The sequence below is a fragment of the Eurosta solidaginis genome, chromosome 3, assembly GCF_040869045.1.
Source record: "Eurosta solidaginis isolate ZX-2024a chromosome 3, ASM4086904v1, whole genome shotgun sequence".
Lineage (NCBI taxonomy): Eukaryota > Metazoa > Arthropoda > Insecta > Diptera > Tephritidae > Eurosta > Eurosta solidaginis.
The window spans coordinates 101,077,501-101,100,725 of record NC_090321.1 but is presented as its reverse complement, the minus strand read 5'-3'; the positions used below and the strand labels follow the sequence as shown (position 1 = coordinate 101,100,725).

At 39.8% G+C, this 23,225-nt stretch overlaps 1 protein-coding gene across 1 annotated transcript in view; it reads right to left on the bottom strand.

Moving 5' to 3' along the window:
* Positions 1-4,233: 4,233 nt before the first annotated feature.
* The window catches only part of Cep89 (Centrosomal protein 89kDa), a 77,280-nt gene continuing 58,288 nt past the window's right edge, over positions 4,234-23,225 (bottom strand). Inside the window, exon 2 of the mRNA XM_067777121.1 lies at positions 4,234-5,565. Within this exon, the coding sequence (XP_067633222.1) occupies positions 4,234-5,565 (1,332 nt within the window). The remainder of the gene's footprint in view (positions 5,566-23,225) is intronic.

Here is a 23,225-nt window from a genome sequence, read left to right as displayed (position 1 = left end):
TGGAGGATTTCGAGGCCAAGCATCCGCTTCTGCTACCCAAGCAGCATCCAGTAACTAATGCCATCATAGAAGATTTTCATCACAAGCTGCTTCACGCTGGAACGCAAAGCTTATTAGCAGCAATCCGTCAACAATTTTGGCCTATTGGCGGACGCAAAACAGTAGCTAAGGTCGTAAACAAATGCTTAAAGTGCTACCGTCTTAAACCTATTGTACAACAACAAGTCATGGGTAACCTTCCGGAAGATCGCGTGAGGCCATCGAGAACATTCTATACAACCGGAATCGATTACTGTGGACCATTCTATTACAAAAACTTTGTGCGAAATCGTCAGCCTGTCAAATGCTACATATGTATCTTCGTCTGTTTTGCGACGAAGGCCACACACCTTGAAGTGGTACAAGATCTTTCAACGCCATCGTTCATCGCTGCTCTCAAACGTTTCATTAGCATCAGAGGCAAGCCGAGGACAATTTGGTCTGACAACGCTACAAATTTTGTTGGTGCAAAAAACGGCCTGGAAGAGCTACGAAGATTGTTTCTAAATCAAGCCCACATCAATACCGTGGCAGTGACTTGCACAGAAAATGAAATAGATTGGAAATTCATACCACCTCGCTTGCCACATTTTGGCGGTTTGTGGGAGTCTGCCGTCAAGTCAGCAAAACTACATTTCTATCGCACCGTTGGCACTTACATTTTGACCTTCGATGAGCTTCGCACATTGGTATGTGAAATTTCTTCTATACTAAATTCCCGCCCTCTTTGTCCAATTACAGAAAGCCCCGACGATCTGGATGTTCTCACACCAGCGCACTTTCTAATCGGTGGTCCATTTATAGCTATCAACGAGCCTTTGGTCACGCATTTGGACATAAGTCGTTTGAGCCGGTGGCAGCGAATTTGTCAAATGCAGCAAATCTTTTGGAAAAAATGGAGTATCTCTTATTTATCGTTACTACAAGAAAGGTTTAAGTGGCAGACATCCACTCCTAATTTACAACAAGGCCCTATGGTAATTTTAAAGGAAGACAACTTGCCGCCCTTAAAATGGAAATTGGGCCGAGTCGAACGAACGTTCAGCGGTAATGACGGACATGTTAGAGCGGCAATAATTCGAACAGCAAATGGACTGGTAAAAAGAGCAATAACAAATATTGCTGTGCTTCCGGTTGAGACCGATCCGGTTGAAAGCCAAGGTCTTCCAACGGGGGGAGTATGTTCGCAGCAGCAATCAGTTTAACTACGAAATGGAACCATATAAACATTTATAGTAACACTCATTTCTCCTACTGGGACTCCACTTTAAAATGTAACAGTAGAATCATACGATTTTTGTTTACTTGTGCATGCCAATTGCTTACTGTAAAATCTCAATTGTTGATACTCTACAAATATGTATTTTCTTTAATGTGCCTTCTGCGCCTTGCATTTGTTGTTATTTACTTTATCTAACCTAACTGTCGAAGTAGGGGTTTCTGTCTGCTTTTTGACTGCAATTGGATACTGGCAAACAATGTTAAAACACTTCTACTTTGGCATTTGATAATAAAGCAATTATACTGAACGCTCATCGGTATGTTCTTTTTTACTGTCGTTATAACTTCGCAACAGGATTAAGAAACTACTTAGTCCTACGGAAACAATCTCAACTGCAGGCCCTTTCAATGACATGAACAGTGCAGCAACTTTATCATCCGCATTCCAGTTGTTCACTGATGCAGTCTTCTCAAACTGAAGCTTAAACACCTGGAAAGAAACAGAACCGTCAAAAGATGGGGTTTTTACCTTTGGATTACTCCCTGAAACAGCCGGGCGATTAAGTTGCACTTCCTGTATACGACCTCTCAAAGCATCCACCTCTGCCTCGAATTTTTCTTCAAACTTCATAATTTTTGTATCTTGTGACTACAGCTTCGATGATACCCTTATCTCCTGCGCCTCCAGTTGCAAGGATATGCGAGCCTCTATTGCTTTCAACTCTTCAGCGAACTGAGGTGTCACTTCAGGCACGACTGCGAGAGGCAATGGAATTAGAAGGAATTAACGTGGAAGAGTATGTCTTTCATCTTTTTGGCGATGAGACAACAAAATTGGAGGAGAAAAATGAAACACCGCAGACAATGGCGAACACGGACCTGAACATGATATTGGCTGCAGTATCGGCACAAATGTCAGAAATGTGATTACAAATATCCACAAATATGTCAGCACAGCTCGAAGTACAAAAGATAAATATAACATCGCAACTGGAATCGCAGGAGACACGCATAACATCAAAGATGGAAGCTCAACTGGAAGAACAGAAGACATATATGACATCTCAGTTGGCTGAACAGTTGAAAGCAATAGAGGCTGGCATATCCTCGCAACTGGAGGCGCAGGAGATAAGGGTATGATCGAAGCTGGAGGCACAAGATACAAAAATAATGAAATTTGAAGAAAAATTCGAGGCAGAGGTGGATGCTTTGAGAGGTCGTATACAGGAATTGCAACTTAATCGCCCGGCTGTTTCAGCGAGTAATCCAAAGGTAAAAACACCATCCTTTGACGGTTATGTTTCTTTCCAGGTGTTTAAGCTTCAGTTTGAGAAGACTGCATCAGTGAACAACTGGAATGCGGATGATAAAGTTGCTGCACTGTTCATGGCATTGAAAGGGCCTGCAGCTGAGATCTTAGAAGCCATTCCAGAGGGCGAACGGAACTGTTATGGAGCATTGATGGGCGCTCTAGAGAGACGATACTGAACTGAGCATAGGAGACAGATATACCAAATGGAGTTACTGAACCGCTTCCAGAGGCCTGGTGAAACATTGCATAGGCGTTGAATTGTCATAGAATTATATTTCATTTTGAAATGTTTATTTCTTACGGGAGTATTAGTCGTGGTCAGAAGAAGTAGTGTGTTGAGTTTCATTACAATACATTTCTTTACATGAAAGTTATTACAAAACAAAGGTGTGATGATGACCCTTCGGACAAATAGGCTGACGGATAGACAGATGAATGGATGAGCAATGCTAAAATAACCTTTTTTAGACTACGGATTTTTTCGGTTGAATTAAATAGGATACTAAAAAAATCGATAGGCGGTACCACCGATGAAGTTGGTAGTAGCCACCGAAACATTGAATTTTTTTCGTGAAGATACCCCTCTCTGTATCCACCCATGACAAGGGGGCACGCCGATCAAAGTATTAAAAAGTCGTACGGACGGGCGAAACCGCTCGCTAACTTTTAAAGAGTCTTACCCTTGAGCTACAAACTTGAAATTTCACACACAGTTCAGACCACCAAGACTATGACGAAGGCCATATAAAAAGAAGATACAAAATTCTAAGTCACTTCCTTTAAAAAATGGACTAAAAGGCAGCGGAAAATGCGTCCTTAAATACAGACATAATGTTGGTGAATTTCGATATTGAAATTATAACAACTAGTGTAAATCAGCTAATAAGAAACAAAGCTATAAAGGTAGTGCGAAGTTCCAAATCTAGCTCACCTTAGGTCGGTAATTGCACACTACCTTGTAGCTTTGTTTCTGACAAGCTGGTTTATAATAGCTGTAGTTAAATTATCAAAATCGAATTTCATCTGTGTTGCAGAACACATTTTCCTTTGGGCCTAATGAAGAAATTGCTCAACATTTTTTATCTTCTTTTTAAATGATAATAATTTTCAGCTTAAAAACTATCGTGATGTGTCTTTGTAAAAAAATTATGTTATTTTTGTGCTACCTTATATAATTAAGAAAAATCTGTCTGATATTGATTTATGAATCTTTTTGGCTTACGCCACATTTACATATGCCTTAATCTACATTAAATCGTCAATAGATAATCTACGCGTTTACATATGCTCCATCCCTGGGAACTAGATTCTTTTCTGTAAAATTTTTAATTTTCTCTTTGATTTTGTGCTTCCAATTACAGATTACACTCTGGAGGTGGAACTTTTTGTATGAAAAAAAAAAAATCCGCATCTTAAAGCTTGTTCATAACTACCGATTATCGAGGGGAAAAATTTATGTATACGGGAATTCTAGTTATATAATTAACGATTAGGAGCTAAGTACGAATATGAAGATAATCTCGTTATATTTTAACTAGTTCTTAGGGTGTGACATTTTTTAATTACATCAAGCTTAGTTTATGTTTTAAAAATTAACCTTCTTAATACGTTTATAGTGAGATTATTGTTTAGATGTTAGAGGAGTATGAGTTTAAATAACTTTAGTTCGGATGTTCGCCAATAGCAAGCTTTCCTCTTAGAATAGCTCGTATGGTATCTTCTTTTTGAACTAGCTTCTTTTGCATTTTATCAATTTCTTGCAAATGACGAGCATATAACCCACGCACTTGTGACTCTTTGTGTTTAACAATTGTCTCAAGACGTTTCAGAGCGTCCCAAGTACTCTGTATATTTGCTTCGCCCTCCTCCATTTTTTGGGCCCATTGCAAAGCAATTCGTAGTCGTGCTTTTAATCGGTCTCTTGAACGTTTTATTTTTTCAGATGCTCGCTGAAAAGAAGTAGCACGATGATGAAGCTCTTCGGCTACAGTGTGCTCCTCTTCCAGCTTCGTCTGTAACTCTTTATTTTCCATTTTCAATTTAACAATTTTACTATTTTCCTCGCTTTGTCGCACCCGAAACTCTTCGATAGTATTCTCAAGCATTTGTTTTTCCTTACTATGTTGTTCCTTTAATTGTTCCAGAAGCGTTTTGCATTCCTGCAAAGCGTTTGCCAAGTTTTCAGGTGACTGTGTTGTAATACTTTTCAGTGATGCCAATTCATTCTTGCAGCGCGTGTATGCCGATTGCAAGTGTTCCATGTCAAGAACTAGTGACTGCATTTTTTGTTCATAGCAATGCATCACCTCAACAAGTTTTTCCTTTGCTAAGTCGGACTTTCTTGTTTGAGCCTCCACTTTCGCACGACACACATCGATCTGCGCTTGCAAACGGCTACGTTCTTCTCGCCAGGAGCATACTTCCCGACGTAAACTTTCATTTTGTTGCAATAAACGATTGTTTTCTTCTAAGGTTCGTTTAAGTTCTCCTGTAAAGTGTTCAAACTCCTGTTTATATTGTTGTATTAACTGATCCTTATCTCGAATCATTTCATCATATGACTGTAGCAAAGGAGATAGTGTGTGTGTGCGCAAATCACACTTCTCCCAAGTTGCAATGTGCGATGTCTGCTGTAGATTGTCACCTGTGCTGGAGCTACATGTGGTGGCACAATTGGTCCCACTATCTCTACACAGACGCAAACGATCTTGATAACTTTCAATTTGTACGTTTAGTCGATAAACGAGAGTTTTCATCATAGCCACATCTGAAGCATATAACTGTTTCTCATTTGAACATATTTCAAGTTGGGCCATTAATTCTTGACAGCGAGCACAACTTGCAACTTGCCCACGAAGTGCATTCAAGCGTTCTTCTAGTTTATGTATGTGTAACCGAAGGTCCTTGTTTTGAATATCAAATTGCTCATTAAATTCATGTAAAGTGGCCAGTCGTTGCAGCAATTTTTCCATTTTATTATCCTTGGACTGAAGCTGAAAGTGAAAAGATACAACTCAGAGTTCCTTAATACAACATGTTGATATGTGCATGTAAGCAGAGCTGGTAGTAATAATTACTTTAAGAATTAGATATATTACCGTCAACTCCCCATTACAAGTACTTGGGTAAAGTAGTCAATTCCTTTCCACCAAAGCAAATTAATTACTTTTTAATTCCCCAAGGAGAGGTTCGAGTACAAGATATTTTTTGTTTGTTGTAATAATATATCGTATACATATACATATACTTCTATGAGTGCTGATATATTGCTTTTTATGTAAGTATTTATTTTGAGTGCTAAACGACTTTTATATCACAACTTATAAATTCAAAAAATAACACCTCTTAGTCGTCTAAATTCTTTTTTAACACGCTTATATTAGCTTTACTTGTATATATTAAGTAACTCGCTACAAAACGATTTGTGCTTAATAGCGGAGACACGAACCTCTGTGCCATGGTGCTCTCAACATCCACAAACACATACTAGAAAAGGCTAAAGGCCTGTCAAAATACTGCAATTATAACTGCAACGGGATGTCTCCTTATGACCCCCGAACAACATCTACATAGTGAGGCCAAAGATCTCAACATGAACGAGCACAATGAAATGCTGAACAGGCAATTTTTGCTAAACAAACCAGGATACTACCCTTATGGGAAAATCTCCATAAGCACTATGACGAGATCCGACACTTGCCAATGAGCAGTTTGATCCAGACAAGCCCCAAGAGGCCCTAAGCAAAATCAACACAGAATTGGTAATCCCCCTTTGCCAGAATGCGCCCGGTGAACCTTGTTATCAATATACAATATCCTACTCTTGCAGAAGAAGAAAACACACTACCAAGGGAGACACGAGTCACCCGGGCCCATCTTAGTGCTGGATACTCAAACAGGTTAAACTCTTTCTTCTCCAGAATCAACCCCGACATACGTAATGTATGTCCTGCATGCGACGTGTTCCCACACGACACCAACCACCTTTCAATTGTAATGTGGAACCTACGCCTCAAACACCAATCTCCCTGTAAACATGGTCCGCCCCCGTTGAAAATGCCAGTTTCCTTGGACTCCCGTTAGAGGACTTTGATGACAATTTGTGAGGGGTCGTGCCCATTGAATGGAGAAAAGCACTGTTAAAACAACAATAAGATGTATGTGGGCATACTGCTTATTATTACCCTCCAGCGAGAACTTAGTATATTTGTGATAATTAGTAACATGAAGGAGAACCAAGCTGGGAGGCATTTTTCGCTTGATTTCATAATTAGACCTCCGATGATGCTCGGGTTACTCGGATAATAACCGGGTTTTCGGTATAGGGTAACCGTATAATAGGGCACCCGGGTGAACCTTGCAGTAACTCATGTTTCGATTGATCACAACGCGAAAAAACGTAGACTCAACAGAAAAAAATTAAGTGAGCATTTTGTATCCATCCATTCGATCATCCAACCTATATTTGCTAAAAGTCATACTCACATTATTTTTGCAATAACTTTCATTTAAATAAAGGTATCGTAATGCAATTTGACATACTACTTATTCTGACCGGACGTAATCGTTTTATGTATCAAATATTTCCTATTAAAATAATTATTCGATGTTTAAAAAAATAAGCAAATAAAGCCTTTCTCTTCAAATTTGGCACATTGGCTGCCTGTGTAGAGCTGACTCTATCTGTATTAAAAAATGTAAACATGGACGCGGGAACGCCTACTTATTAAAAGAGGTTTTGATCGGCTTGCCGCAGCGATATCTTGAAAACGGCTAAAGAAACACAGTGCAATACTTCACGTTAGGCGGTAAATACGTGAAAAATAAATTAACGCTCTAAGACGATTAACGAAGATAATTGAAATATATTGGCAAAAATAAAGACGTTTTACTGTTTTTTGCGGAGCTAAAATTTTGACGGCCGCCGTTGTGTGGTGGTAGCCGCCTACCTCACGCCCCGGGCAAAGCAACATCAAAATTTTAGAAACAATTAGAAAAAAATTTGTCTAGGGGGGGTCGCCCCTCGGTAGTGTTTGGCAAGCACTCCGAGTGTATTTCTGCAATGAAAAGCTCTCACTGAAAACTCATCTGCCTTGCATATGCCGTTCGAAGTCGGCATAAAACAAGTAGGTCCCGCCCCGCCAACTTGTATGAAAAAGGAAAAAGGAGCGCGACGAAAATTGGAAGGGAAGCTCGGCCTTAAATCTCTTCGTAAGTTATCGCGTCTTTCATATATTTTTTTAATTAAAATTTTGACCTCCAGCTAGCAATACTGAGATAAATTATTAAAGAAAGGTCGCTAAACATCAAGGTTAAAGACACAGCGTTGAATATTGTTATGTGCCTTTTTAATTGAAAGGTGAACGCCTGTTGATATAGTTTCGAAAATCGGTTGATGAGCACGTCCACTTTCTATTAAAAATACAAAAACGCGTATACCAGATACATCTAACGTGATATATCCGTTAATTAAAAACCTACAATGCTAAAATTTCAAAGAAATCATTTCGTAAGGACGCCTAAAAATATGTATTTAACGTATTGTGACGAATATTAGTATCACTAAGTGATACTCACATCATTACTAAGTAAATAATGATACTAAGTAAATAAGGCACAACAACAATAAAGTAAGCTGCCACTCTTGCTACATAAAAATATTAATCATCATTACCCACATACATACAAGGCAACGAAGAGATAACTCACACACAGATGTAGTCATCAGCCGAAATAGTACTCACGCATACACAGGCATATGGCTATGCGAGAGACTATAAACTACAAATATACATGTACATATATGGCTGGTAACCAAGCACGGAGTTCGCGAAGTTACTAGACCTTAGGAGAAATGGGTAGACGAGACAACAGAGAGTATAAAAGCAGAGAAATCTGAGTAGTCAGTAATCAGATTTGATTTAAGCACGCTATTGGTTGTGAAGTATAAGTGTTATTGTGAAGTACTTTCAAAGTAGTCTAATAAAGACCATTTTGCATTATTGAATATTGGAGTTATTTATTCAACAGTTTAGCGATTCGAACCTTAGCAGGAGGTTTCAAATAAGCGGACTAAATTCGTTACAATTGGTGTCAGAAGAGGAATTGTTGAATAAATTCCAGAGTTGCAGAGTACAACAAGGACATGGCAGAGTGGAGTGAATTGAAGTTCCAGCAACTGAAAAAGGAGTTGGAGAGCCGTAGATTGAATACAACCGGTAATAAACTCGAACTTCAGGCACGACTACGAGAGGCAATAGAATTAGAAGGAATTAACGTGGAAGAGTATCTCTTTCATCTTGATGGCGATGAGACAACAAAATTGGAGAAGAAAAATGAATCACCGCAGACAATGGCGAACACAGACTTGAACATGATGTTAGTTGCAATATCTGCACAAATGTCGACAGTAACATCGAAGATTGAAACACAAGAAACGCGTATTTCAGAAATGTCGACACCGATTACATCCAAGATGGAAGCACAAGATGAGCGCTTATCATTGCAGGTGACACAATTTCTTCGCAGTTAGAAGCACAGGATACAAAAATTGTACAGCTCGAGGACAAAATGGATGCCGAGATAGAAGCTTTGAGGGGTCGTATGCAGGAGCGGCAAAAAAATCGCCCAGCAGTTCCAGCGAGTAATCCAAAAGTAAAGACACCAACCTTTGACAGTTCTGTTCCTTTCCAGGTGTTTAAGCTATAGTTTGAAAAGACCGCAGCGGTTAACAATTGGAATACTGAAGATAAGGTTGCTGCGCTGTTCGTCGCATTGAAAGGACCTGCAGCTGAAATCGTACAGACCATTCAAGAGGGAGAACGAAAGAATTACGAAACATTGATGGGCGGTCTAGAAAGGCGATACGGAAGGGAACACAGGAAGCAAATACACCAAATAGAATTGCAAAACCGTTACCAAAAAGCTAATAAGACTTTGTAGGGATTTACTTCGGATGTTGAAAGGTTGGCTCATTTGGCAAATGCGGACGCACCCGTGGAATACACCGAAAGGGTAAAAATTCCGTGCATTATCAATGGAATATGGGAAGCGAGCGACATATGCAAACCCAAAACCCACATTTGCTGAAACAGTATCCCATGCGCTGACTCAGGAAACAGCTTCGCTTCTGTGTAAGCCAGTTTTAAAGCACGCCGTGTGGAAGGAGAAAGGCCTGATTGGGTAGACACAATTTTGGGGCACTGAAGGGATCGCAACAGAAAAATGCCGGAGTTATGAAGTGTTTCAAGTGCGGTAACCCAGGTCACATTGCATTTCATTGCAGCACCGGTCCTGGTAGTTCCAACTTGGCTTGTCGTAAACGCAAAGCTGGAGGAGATAAGCAAGAGCGAGTCAGATGTAAAGATCGAGAACTTGCCCCAGCTATTGAATGCCCTGTATATCTATCTCACAAATTGGAAGAAAATCGAGCAGCCTTACGGTCAAAGGAAATGTGGATGGCAAAGAATGTGTACTGACTGTAGATACGGGCGCATCTCATTCCTTAATCCGATCTGATTTGGTCAACAGGAGAGTAAAGCTATTACCTGAAGCAAGGCTGCGTACGGTCACTGGCGAGTATAACCAAGTCCAAGGAGAAGTGGTATGTGAGATCTTAATTAGAAAGGTCACGATTCATACAAATTCGTTGTAGTTACAGCTGAGAAATTTGATAGCTGATGGCCAACTAGTAGATTCTGGAAATGGATGCGCCTAGAAGGTGCGAACGAGGAAATCATAGAGTATAAAAGGCAACAACAGTCGAGGGGCAATAATTCAGTTTTGATTAAGATTCTATCTGGCGAGCAATAGCAGTATTATTTATTGTGAATTACTTTAATAAAGGCCATTTTTCCATAATTCAATATTGGAGTTATTTATTCAACAGTTTAGTGATTCGAACTTAGTATAAGATTGCAAATAAGGGGAATTGCAAGTAAATTCGTTACAATTGGTGTCAGAAGAGGAATTGTTGAATAAATTCCGAAGATTGGGAATACAACTTGTACATGGCAAAGTTGAGTGAATTGAGGATCCAGAAACTGAAAAAGGAGTTGGAGAGCCGTGGATTAAATACAACCGGCAATAAGATCGAACTTCAAGCACGGCTACGAGAGGTAATGGAGTCGCAAGGAATTGATGTGGACGAGTTTGTCTTTTATCCTGATGGGGACGAGACAACAACAAAATTGGAGGAGAAAAATGAAACACCGCAGACAATGGCGAACACAGACCTGAACATGATATTGGCTCCAATATCGGTACAATTGTCCGAAATGTCATCACAAATATCTACCAACATGTCATCAAAATTGGAATCGCAGGAGACACGCATAACATCGAAGATTGAAGCACAAGAAACGCGTATTTCAGAAAAGTCGACACAGATAACATCCAAGACTGGAAGAACAAAAGATATATATAGCATCCCAACTGGAATCACAGGAGGCACGTATTTCAGAAATGACGTCGCAAGTGTCATCTCAACTGGAAGACCAAAAGACATATATGGTATCTCAATTGGAAGCGCAAGAGGCACGTATATCTGAAATGTCGGCAGAAATTTTGGAACAAGTATCATCAAAACTGGAAGCGCAGGATGCAAAAATGGCTCAATTTCAAGCCGAAGTAGATGATTTAAAGGTCGTATGGAGCAGTTACAACTAAATCGCCCAGCTGTTTCAGCAAGCAATACGAAGGTAAAAACTCTTTTGACGGCTCTGTTCCTTTCCAGGTGTTTAAGATTCAGTTTGAGAAGACCGCAGCAGTGAACAACTGGAGTGCTGAAGATAAAGTTGCTGCACTCTTCGTAGCAATGAAAAGGATCAGCTGCCGAAATCTTACAGACTATTCCAGAGTACGAACGGAACAGTTATGACGCATTGATGAGTGCTCTAGAGAGGCGATACGGAAGCGAACTCAGGCAGAAAATACACCAAATAGAGTTGCAAAACCGTTACCAAAAAGCTAATGAGACTTTGCAGGAGTTTGCCTCGGATGTTGAAAGGTTGGCACATTTGGCAAATGCGGACGCATCCGTGGAGTACACCGAGAGGGCGTTATTGCAACACCAACCCTAACATTTCCAACAATGTGGGTGGTCGTAAACGCAGAGCTGAAGGAGATGACCAGATCTCCAAATCTACTCAGTCGTTAATCTAAAGTGAGTCAGAAGCAAGGGGCGACAGCTGGCTCCCTCAGTTGAATGCTCCATAATCCCTATCTCGCAAATTGGAAGAAGGTCGAGCAATCTTACTGTCGGAGGGCATGTGGATGGAAAAGAATGTTTACTGACTGTAGATACGGGTGCATCTCATTCCATCATTCGAGCCGATTTAGTCAACAAGAAGATTAGACCATTGCATGGAGCAAGATTGCGTACAGCCACTGGATAAGACAGCACGCTTCTAGGAGAAGTATCATGTGAAGTCGCAATTGGGAACGTCACGGTAGTACACAATTTTATAGTGGCAGAGATTGTTGATAAAATCATAATTGGAGTGGACTTCTTAATCGACCAGGGGATCAAGATCGACATGCAAAGCAAGACGATACGATATAAGAACATGGGTGTACCACTTAATTTCGGCTACGAGAGAGGCTACAGCAGTAAACGAGTGCTGCTGGAAGAGAGTCAGCCAATACCACCAAAATCCGAAGCAGTCATCTGGGCAAAGGTTGATGGAGATTGTGGGACAAAAAATTGTGGGTTGTCGAAGCAGCAAACAAATCAGCACTGAATATACTTGTAGGAAAAACCCTGGCTATGACAAAACAAGATGGACGTATTCCGGTAAGAGTACTCAATGGGTTCAAGTCACCACTCGAGCTGACTAAAGGAGCTATTTTGGGAAGATGCCAAGAGGCTGAATTAGTTATTAACTGTGAACAGTTCCAGGAACACATTTCAGCTAGTAATACTGATCTTTCAAATGACATCACGGCATGGACGCATGGGCTAGAGGAAGCATATCAGAGTAAGGCAAAACAACTGCTCCTAAAGTACGCGAGCACATTTGACCAGGATGGTCCCAAACCAGGCCGAACCAACGTTGTGAAACATCAAATTGACACTGGAGATGCGAGGTCGATCCGTCAAGCTCCACGCAGTGTTCCACTGGCGAAGCGGGAAGTTGTCAGTCAAATCATACAAGAAATGAGCGACAACAGCGTCATCGAACCATCAGCTAGTCCATGGAGCTCACCGGTAGTATTTGTAAAGAAGAAGGATGGAAAAATGAGGTTTTACGTGGACTACCGGAAGTTGAATGGCGTTACGAAAAAGGATAGCTATCCATTGCCAAGAATTGATGACACTCTGGACACGCTATCTGGTACGAAATGGTTTTCCACGCTGGACTTGAAAAGCGGCTACTGGCAAGTTGAGGTGAAGGAGGAAGATAAAGAGAAAACAGCCTTCAGTGTCGGTGATGGTCTTTGGCAATTTACAGTGATGCCTTTTGGACTTTGTGATGCACCAAATACTTTTGAGAGACTCATGGACCAGGTACTGAAAGGACTACATTGGAAAACATGCTTGGTGTACCTGAACGACATCATCGTATTGGGCAAGAACTTTGATGAACATCTTAAGAACTTGGAGGAAGTTTTCCAGAGAATAGCTGGCGCTGGACTGAAGTTTAGTCCCAAAAAGTGTGCGCAGTTTAAAAAAGAAGTAAATTATTTGGGTCACTGCGACCGAAAAGATGGAGGCTATAGAGTATTGGCCAAGACCACAGAACCTACATGAATTGCGAAGATTCCTTGGGCTGCGCACATATTACCGCTGATTTGTACCAAATTTTTCCAGCGTAGCCCATAGCCTCCATGAGCTTACAAGAAAAAATAAAACTTATGAATGGAAGAAGGAGCAACAAGTGGCTTTCCAAACATTAAAGGAGCGTTTGTGCACTGCCCCAATGTTAGCATATCCGATTCCAGGAGCAACATTTATTCTAGATACAGATGCGAGTGGATATGCTATAGGAGGCGTTTTATCACAACTGGTCGATGGACAAGAAAAGGTAGTTGCATACTACAGCCGTTCGATTGGAAAAGCAGAGAGGAACTATTGCGTTACACGGAGAGAGCTGTTGGCATTGGTAGAGTGCATTAAACATTTTCACAAATACCTCTACGGCCAGCGATTCCGCGTCAGGACAGATCACGCAGCGTTGAAATGGCTTCTGCAGTTCCGTAATCCAGAAGGACAATTGGCACGGTGGATCGAGCGGCTACAAAGCTATGACTTTTCCATTGAGCATCGGAAAGGTAGTACCCATGGGAATGCCGATGCAATGTCACGAAGACCATGTAGTTTGGAATGCAAGCACTGTTCAAAGGCCGAGGCTAAAGAAGACATTATAGATGTCCGGCTAATGACTATAACTTGTGCGGATGAATGGGACAAGGGAAAACTAAGCAAGTATCAGCTAGAAGATACATATCTGTCACAAGTTATGCAAGGGCTCGAACGAAACGAAATACCAAATAAAGAAATGTCAGCAGCGAATCCCATTGCGAAGTTATATTGGGCACAGTGGAACAGTTTTGAATTGATATCCGGTTGCTTGCATCGAGTATGGAAGAGTGAGGTTGGTCAATGCAAGAAGAAACTGATAGTTGTTCCCAGAAAGAGGATTCCTGACGTGCTCAGCGGGCTGCATAATGGTCTAAGCGGAGGTCATCTTGGAATCACAAAGACGCTCGAGAAGATTAAGCAGAGATTCTATTGGGTTGGTTGCCGTCAGTCGGTCACTGAGTGTATTGCGAACTGCGAGGTTTGCAGCAGAGCGAAAGGGCCCAAAACCCGAAGTCATGGCCAGATGAAGCAATATAACTCAGGTGCGCCATTTGAAAGGATCGCTATGGATGTCGCAGTTCAATTTCCTACTAGCAACCGCGGAAACAAATACTGGTGGTTATGGATTATTTCAGTAAATGGCCAGAGGTATACGCAATCTCAAACCAAGAAGCAGAAACAGTAGCAGAAGTGGTTACAAACGACTGGGTTGCAAGGTATGGGGTACCAATGGAGTTACATTCTGACCAAGGCAGGAATTTTGAATCAGCTGTGTTCCAAGAAATGTGCAAGAAGTTGGGCATTCGGAAAACACGGACAACTGCATTGCATCCTCAGTCCGATGGTATGGTGGAACGTTTCCATAGAACATTGAAGGAGCATTTAAGGAAAGTATACACATATCATTATTCTTGATGGCCTACCGATCGGCAGTACATGAGACAATGGGCCAAACTCCCGCAAGGTAATTTTTGGCAATGACCTTCGACTGCCAGCTGATTTGAAGTATGGGATAGATGCCGAAACGGAGAGAAATGTCAAGAAATCCACTGGTGTCTTGGAAGAAGAGCTGAGAGAGATACACGATTTGGTAAGGCAACGAGCAAAGATTATGAGTGACAAGATGAAAGCGAGGTACGATAAAGCAATTTATTCAGAAGGGTTTCCGGAAGGAGATTTGGTGCTGTTATACAACCCACAACGAAAAAAAGGTTTGTCCTCGAAATTGCAGTGTAATTGGGAAGGCCCATACAAAGTTGTAAAACGGATCAACGATGTAGTGTACCGCATACAAACCATTGGCAAACCACGAATCAAAATGAAAGTGGTTCATTTGGAAAGGCTGGCAGCGTTTATTTATTTTTATTTATTATTATTTATTTATTATTTAAAGTCGACGACAAACTATGGTCGACTGCATAATATAAAAGATATATAAATATACAACTCAAAAGATAATATTTAAGATATATCGAGATTTCAACAATGTTATATTACAAACAAAGAAATATTAATGAACATTACTATTTAATTTCAAAATATAATAATAATAAGAAATATGAGTAGAAATAAGATCTTATACCGAAATCTTATACTGGCGGAATGCATCAGATTCCGCTCAGCATGATATCGGAATGCAGTGGATTCCAATCTCCCTGTTGGAATGCAACAAGATTCCAATCAGCATGTCATGGGAATCCGGCAGTGCTAAGAGTAGTGTAATGAGGATACGCCATCACAAGGCATAAAAAAGTAACATGACCTGTGTTGTTGGAATGCACCGGATTCCAATCAGCTCGATGCCTGACCCATAAGATTATACTGCCGGAATGCATACGATTCCGGTCAGTGACTCATGAAAAAGCATGTTTTTTACGTTGTTGGAATGCACCAGATTCCAATCAACACAGTACTGTCTTGTTCCTTCTTAATGATACATGTTGATAAATGTTCCTCCATCCTTAAGAGAGATAGTTCCTGTTTTTTATCGAAGAAATAAAATGCCGGCAAATTAAATTAGCTTGTATCTCTTAAATTAGATAGGCAAGTATTGCATTACGTATAGTGGCAAAAGTACATTCAAGACTGATGCAGCTATACAAGTCATTGTAGTGCGCGCACCAGATAATAAGAGGATTATTTTTAGCAAAATTTCGTCGACAAAGGGGTAAATAGAAAGGAACGTAGTGTCTGGATACTCTAGGGGGAACCGCAAAAAACAAGCGGCTGAGGAGGTCCGCGGAATCAATTTCTCCAATAATGAGCTTATGGATGAACAATACCCCAGTAATATTCTCCGATTTTCCAGAGTGGGTAAGTTAATAAGAAGAAGTCTCTTTCTGTATGGAGGAAGGTGGAGACTTGAGTCCCAATTAAGGCCGTGCAATGCAAATATCAAAAATTGCTTAGATCGAGAGATTTGTCTGATCGGGACGATCAGACTTAGGTGGAGGGCAGTGTGACAAATATGAGTGACACTAAGTGATACTTACATCCCTAGTCTGATGCTAAGTAAATGAAGTAACAACAACAATAAAGCAGACAGTCACTTGTATCTACATAAGATAATCAATCATTATGTCTACACATATGTACGTACACGCAGCTGAGAAGCAACGCACGACCACATGTATATAACTGAGATACTCCCGAAAGTATGCAATGAGAGAAGCTATAAAATCGTGCAATTGTAGTTACAGCCGAGAAATTTGATAGTTGATGGCCAACTAGTAGATTCTGGAAATGGAAGCGCCTAGAAGATGCGAACGAGGAAATCAGAGAGTATAAAAGGAAACAACATTCGAGGCGCAATAATTCAGTTTTGATTAAGACGCTATCTGGCGACTAATAGCAGTATTATTTATTGTGAAGTACTTTAATAAAGGCCATTTTTCCATTATTTAATATTGGAGTTATTTATTCAACAGTTTAGTGATTCGAACTTAGTATAAGATTGCAAATAAGGGAAATTGCAAGTAAATTCGTTACAATACTTACAGACTACGTAGAGGAGATAAACAAATGTAATACAAAATACAAAAAAAAAAAAAATAAAATATAATATAATTATGCATGAGCAATTACAGCTTTAAAAATAGGTTTAGATAATGAAAAGTCGATTTTTTAAGAATTTGAGCGAAGATTAAATTCTGTTAATGTTCGAGAAATGGGAGCATTAAAATTAGAGGGTCCGAATAAACCCCGTATAAAACATGTTTCTATTTCTAAGCGGCCTGTTTGGTACATGGAATCGAATAACCTCGAGGAGAGCTGGCGCATCGATTGATTCGTTGATAATGTCGAAAACAAAAGTCATTGACAGCAAGGTTCTTTTAGATTCTAGAGACTGGAGGTTGATGAGTGCACATCTGGCTTCGTAGGAAGGAATCGGGTCGGAAAAATTCAAAGAACGCAGTGCAAAGCGAACAAAGATTTTTTGCACATTTTCGAGCCTCTTGATATGACACTCATTGTAGGGTCGCCAAATGAAACAGGTATATTCCAACTTTCAGCGAACAAGTGAGGTGAAAAGTATCTTAAGAGTATAAGGATCCGTAAAATTTGAGCTAAAATGCCGGATAAAAGCAAAAAGAGAATAGGCCTTAGCAACTGTAGAATTTAAATGTATCGAGCACGAAAATTTAGAGTCGAAAACTGCCCCAAGATTTTTCAGTTCTGTAAAAGTCGAGAGGCGAGAACCGCAAATGGTATAAGACGTGAGTATGGGATAACGCGATTTTGAAAATGTTACGTGAAAACATTTACTAACATTTAGCGGTAGATTGTTTGAATTACACCAGGCAGCGACATTGTCGAAACCGGATTGTAACTTGTTTGAATCTGACAAGTTTGAAATGGTAGAGAAAACCTTTAAATCATCATTATTATTAGGCCATAGTAACTCCTGGACTTTTGTAAAACACAAGCACTTTCTTCTATGATTGGCTATTCATTTCTCCTTGCCATAAATAAGGACAGTTATGGTAAGATTGTATCATCGTAGTTTAGATTTGCTGTTGAGCGACCGGCCAATGGCTTCGTACGTGGCTAGCGACGTTTCTTTATCTTTTTCCCAAGTGCTGCCGGTAAGTAACCTAAGATCTTTGGATGACTGACAGTCGGTAGCGTAACAACATCGACGTGAACGTCCAATAATCCCCGTCATAAACAAAGTGGCAGTGGATTTGCTCCGCTAGGTTCAGATAATTGGCCGTCCATATTTTTATATAAAGAGGAAAAGGTGAACCTTCTATAGCTTGGAGTAAAATGCCATAGTTGACTGTGTCAAAAGCTTTTGACAGCGCTGGTAGTGCTATGCATTTTGCGTAAGCCACGCTGAGTGGCTAGGCGAAGATTCGGAGTAAAAGGAGGGTGTAAGAAGGTTTCCAATGTCTTCGCTACTGGCGAATGGAGTGATAGCGGTCGTTATGACTCACCTTCGTTGGCCGGTTTCCCAGGCTTGAAAACGTGCGTCAGGTAGCTTACGCCGTCAGAGCTAAGGTGTACTGGCTTTGGGCCTATTGATTAAGAGGGTTTGATTTCTTCATGGCTTTTTCAACCGCTGTTGGGGTGATGAAAACGGGTCACACGCGTTTCTCAAATAATAAGCTAGTCAAGGAAGTATACCCTACCAAATTTTAAGGAAATCGGCCCCTGGTTCATTTCCCGAAAAATAAGAAAGAAAACGGACCCAGCTGTGAATCTTAAGTATCCACAATTCCCCTTTACTATACACACAAATATTCATTAAAATCAGTCCAGTTTTTTAGGAGGAGTTCAGTTCAGGTACGCACTTGCATATGATATACATATTGTAACGAATTTACTTGCAAATCCTCTTATTTGCAATCCTCTGCTAAGTTCGAATCACTAAACTGTTGAATAAATAACTCCAATATTGAATGATGGAAAAATGGCCTTTATTAAAGTACTTCACAATAACACTTATACTTTGCTACTCTCTGGCTTAATAACCAAACTGATTGATAACTCAAATTAAACTCTACTATTGGCCGCCAGATCGCGTGCTTAATCAATAACTCATTGATAGCTCAACTCAAACTGAATTACAGCGCCTCTTCATCTGTTGCCTTTTATACCCTTCCTTTGGTTTCCTCGTTCGCATTTTTCCAGAATGTACTAGCATTGTCCAGTAGCTCTCAAACTTCTCAGATATATCCATGTGTTTGCGCATTGACTCTCCGCTGCTCGTATTCGTACATGGCACATATGTGTAGACGCAATTATTTATTCGTTTATGTAGATACATAAAGATTGAATTATTGATGTGAATGTTTGTAGTTTACAGTCTCTCGCGCGCACATAGGCGTATAAGTAAATGCATCTGTGTGTGACATCTCTCTGGGCTGCCTTATATATGTGTATACTTGATTTGATTATTACGTAAATACTGCTTGGCATGGCCTTAGCATCGCCTTAGTGATGGAATAACTTAGTGATGCTAATATCCGTGACAATATATATTGTAACGAAGGTATGATAGGAACAATAGATATCATTACCTACAAACTCGCACACTTTGCATAACGCCTTATTGCCAAAAGCGTGGGAGATGATTAACTGTGTAACATAGTCATTGGCCCTGGTACACAGGCAAACCTTGAATTGTGGGGAGGTGGAAATGCAAATATCCCGGATTAAAAACAATAGGGCACTGAAGAATATCTGACCACGAATCTTTCCACACAAGGAGACGAAATATTTTTAAAACGATGCATCATTTCTGACGCAAACTTTTATATATAAAGAATGTTTCGGCTAGACAAATGTAGCTGCATCTAGTGCCGCTATACCTTTATTCCACTTCACTTCAAACGTGTCTGAGGTTTTATACGGACGACTCTTTGTCATTGTCTGCTGTAATATTTATTACAATATGGTTCAGAGGAGGTAACTATGGATGCTAGCAAAATATCAAGAGCTGATGAGAAGACCCCAGGAATATACGAGAAAAAAGTTTTCGAGAACATTTATGGTGTTTACGTTATGCCAGCTGAATGTATCAAAGAAAATTTAAACTTGTGCTGTTTTCCTATAGCAACCACCCTTTGATAGCGGAGGAAATGAGAGAAGATGCCCTTACTTAGCTGGGAACTTCAATAGGATAATGATTTGATATTCATTTCATTCGAAATGCCTTCAGTTACCACTCACAAGAAAAATCTTAAGAAATAATGAAAAGTGTTACCCGAAAAGACACCCATATCAACCGGAGTAAGTTTTTATACACCTACTAACTTGTAGTTTTTCAAATACTTTCCAAATTCCTTTGAGGAATGGAATGGGAAATTCGAAAGTACTTTTTCCATTCCTTGTCATGTAATTGAAAGAAATTTCGATTACATTTCCCATTCCTATCGAAAGTACTTGGAAAGAAATTTTCAATTACTAAGAAAAAGGTTGTTGTAATTGAGCCTCAAAAAAAACGAAATTACTTTTGATATTTGCTTTGGGTAATTGAAATGTAATCAATTCCTTTGCTGTGCAGAACAGGAATTGATTACTTGTTCCAAAAAATATTTCTTTAATACGAGCACCTACTTCGAGTTTTAATTCTAGAATCAGATTAATAAAATCGCACGAAAAATCTAGCGCGGAAAACTTCAAATAGCTACTACTACAGACATAGCGTAATATAAGATTTAGCGTATCGTGAAAAACGGAATTGCCGGGTGTTAGTTTATTTGAAAACAGTCGTGAACAGGCAGAAAAAGCTCAGGAGGAGTCTGTATTTCCATGAAGTGGTACTTTTTATTCGATAGGTGTAGGGTTCTTATATTTAATTCGTTTATTCTTTATACTTGTTGGAGAATGCGAAGTAATCCTAATGCAACCCTGTATTATTTCAATGTACTGTAACTTGTTCATATACTATTTGTAATTTCTTTTTGTACTTACTTCACTTCCGTTTATATCATTTCCGAATAAAGTACACGTTTGAAACAACAGGTTATGGGCCCAGCCCTACCTAAATTCGGAAAATAGTAATTTTTTCAAGAAGTTAAATTCGAGATAAATTTGAGCGATCGGTAACTGAAAAAAGTTACGTCGATTTATTAAAAAATGGCCACAAGTGTGAGGATTGATCCGCTAAACGCTGAAAATTATGATAGCTGGAAGCTACAAATGCGTGCCATATTGATAAAGTGCGATTTGTGGGATTATGCATCGCTGCCTCAAAATGGAAGAAGAACCATCCAGAAAAGGCAAAGAGGCCGATACAGAGCAAAATGGATTAATTGCGCAATCAAAAGGTAAGAGTTACAATAAAAGCCAAGCTGGCCACACTTACGGCAAGCAAAATGCATCGAAAGAAAAACAAGAAAAACGAAATTGCAACAAACGTGGCAGAATTGGTCACATTGCACGTAATTGCCGAGCGAAACAAAAGGAGAAAAATTCGCATTCAAACGTCAAGCTAACGAAGACAAATTCGAAAAATCTTTGTTCTCTGAATCAGCATTGTTGGCAAAAAATCTAAACGAATATTGGTGCTTAGACAGTGGCTGTTCATCGCATATGTCTTCAAATAGAGAAAACTTCAAAACATTTAAAGAGATAAACAAAACTCTGCCTGGCGAACAGCAATACAGCTAGCATCACAGGTGTTGGTAACGTCAAATCGACTATCAATGAAAGGGGAAATAGTGAGAGAATCAACTTCGAAAAAGTGATGTACGTGGCAGAGTTACGAACAAATTTATTGTCTCTGTCAAAAATTGCCGACAAAGGGTACGAAATAATTTTTCGACGAGATGAAGCAATTGCTGTTAAAAATAACAAACGCATTCTTACAGCTTCACGAATTGGTGATTTGTATTATATTAAAAGCGCTGAACCTATTGCAAATATTTCTGAAACGAAAAATATCAATATACAAAATTGGCACGAGCTAATGGGTCATTTAAACGAAAATGATTTGAAGCGTGTAGTAAAAATGGTGCACGACATACAATTTGACACAAACGAAAAGCTGCAAACATATGAAATTTGTATTAGCGAAAAACAAACAAAGGAAAGTTTTCTGAAACAAAGCGAGCAGCGCACGTCCGATTTGTTAGAATCGTTCACACTTATGGGCCAATGCGATCACGCTCACTTTCAGACGCAAAATACTTTATAACTTTTACGGACGATTTTACGCGATATAGCGAAGTCTATTTTATGAAACAAAAAAGTGAAGCTCTGCAAATGTTTAAATTATTTAATAATGCGGCAGAAAATTTTACAGGGAAGAAAATAAAAATGCTTCAATCTGACAACGGCTTGGAATATATAATCACCGTCTTTCAAAACTATTTAAATAATTGTAGTATTAAGCGCCGGCTGATTGCTCCCTATACACCGCAACAAAATGGCGTTGCAGAGTGAAAAAACAGAATGCTTTTAGAAATGTCTCGGTGTATGCTAAAGCAGGCAGGTTTACCAGCTGTTTTTTGGGCAAAACCCATTAACACCGCAAGTTATATAAGAAATAGATGCCCAACCAAAGTACTGAAAAACAAAGTGCCACTTAAAATTTGGTCGGGGAAAACCACAACAGTAATTCATTTGAGACCTTTCGGTACAAAGTCATACGTATTGAAAAAGGACAATCATGGTGCAATGATACAAGGTGGCAGCATGGGACAGCTGATTATAAACTTTTTTTTATTTGATTTGATACACCAACTTCCGGCGCAGTACGATTTTAACATTTTCCATCGAATTTACAAAAACAAAGTATATGAAATTTTCAGACAGTGAGTACTTACGGGAGTCCCTGTCGTGAAGACTTACCTCCGGCGTAAAACACAGATCAATGTCCGTTGATCTTCGGCCCAACAAGTTGGTACCAAATCGGTGAGCTGGGGTGTTCAAGTCAACCAGCCTTGGTTTGGCCGAGGAGGACTATCCATCCTCCTCTTCCATTTTCGGGTAATGGCACCCGGTTGCACGGCAACTCCACCGCGAGTTCCGTGCTTGCCTCAGAATCCCTCTTTCATTGATTTTGATATCTCGATATCTGATTAACAAGTTAACCAGATTGAGATATTGTGTTTTTGTCGCAATTTAGGAATGTGACCAACCTTTTCTGTCCTGCAGTGTTACAACAATGTATAAATACATTGTTAACGACGGAGCTTGGTTTTGCTTAGATATCGCTTAAAGGGCCGCACTACGTTGACAAACAGAGTGAGCTTGGCATCAATTTATGCTCCGTCTATAAAACTCCTTCACAATTAAATTCAAGGGATGTGACCAACCTTTTCCGCGCACAGACCTGTGAGTGCCGAGTGCCCGTCTCAGCAATGTCTCTCGACATCGCTTAAGACCACACTACGTTGACCT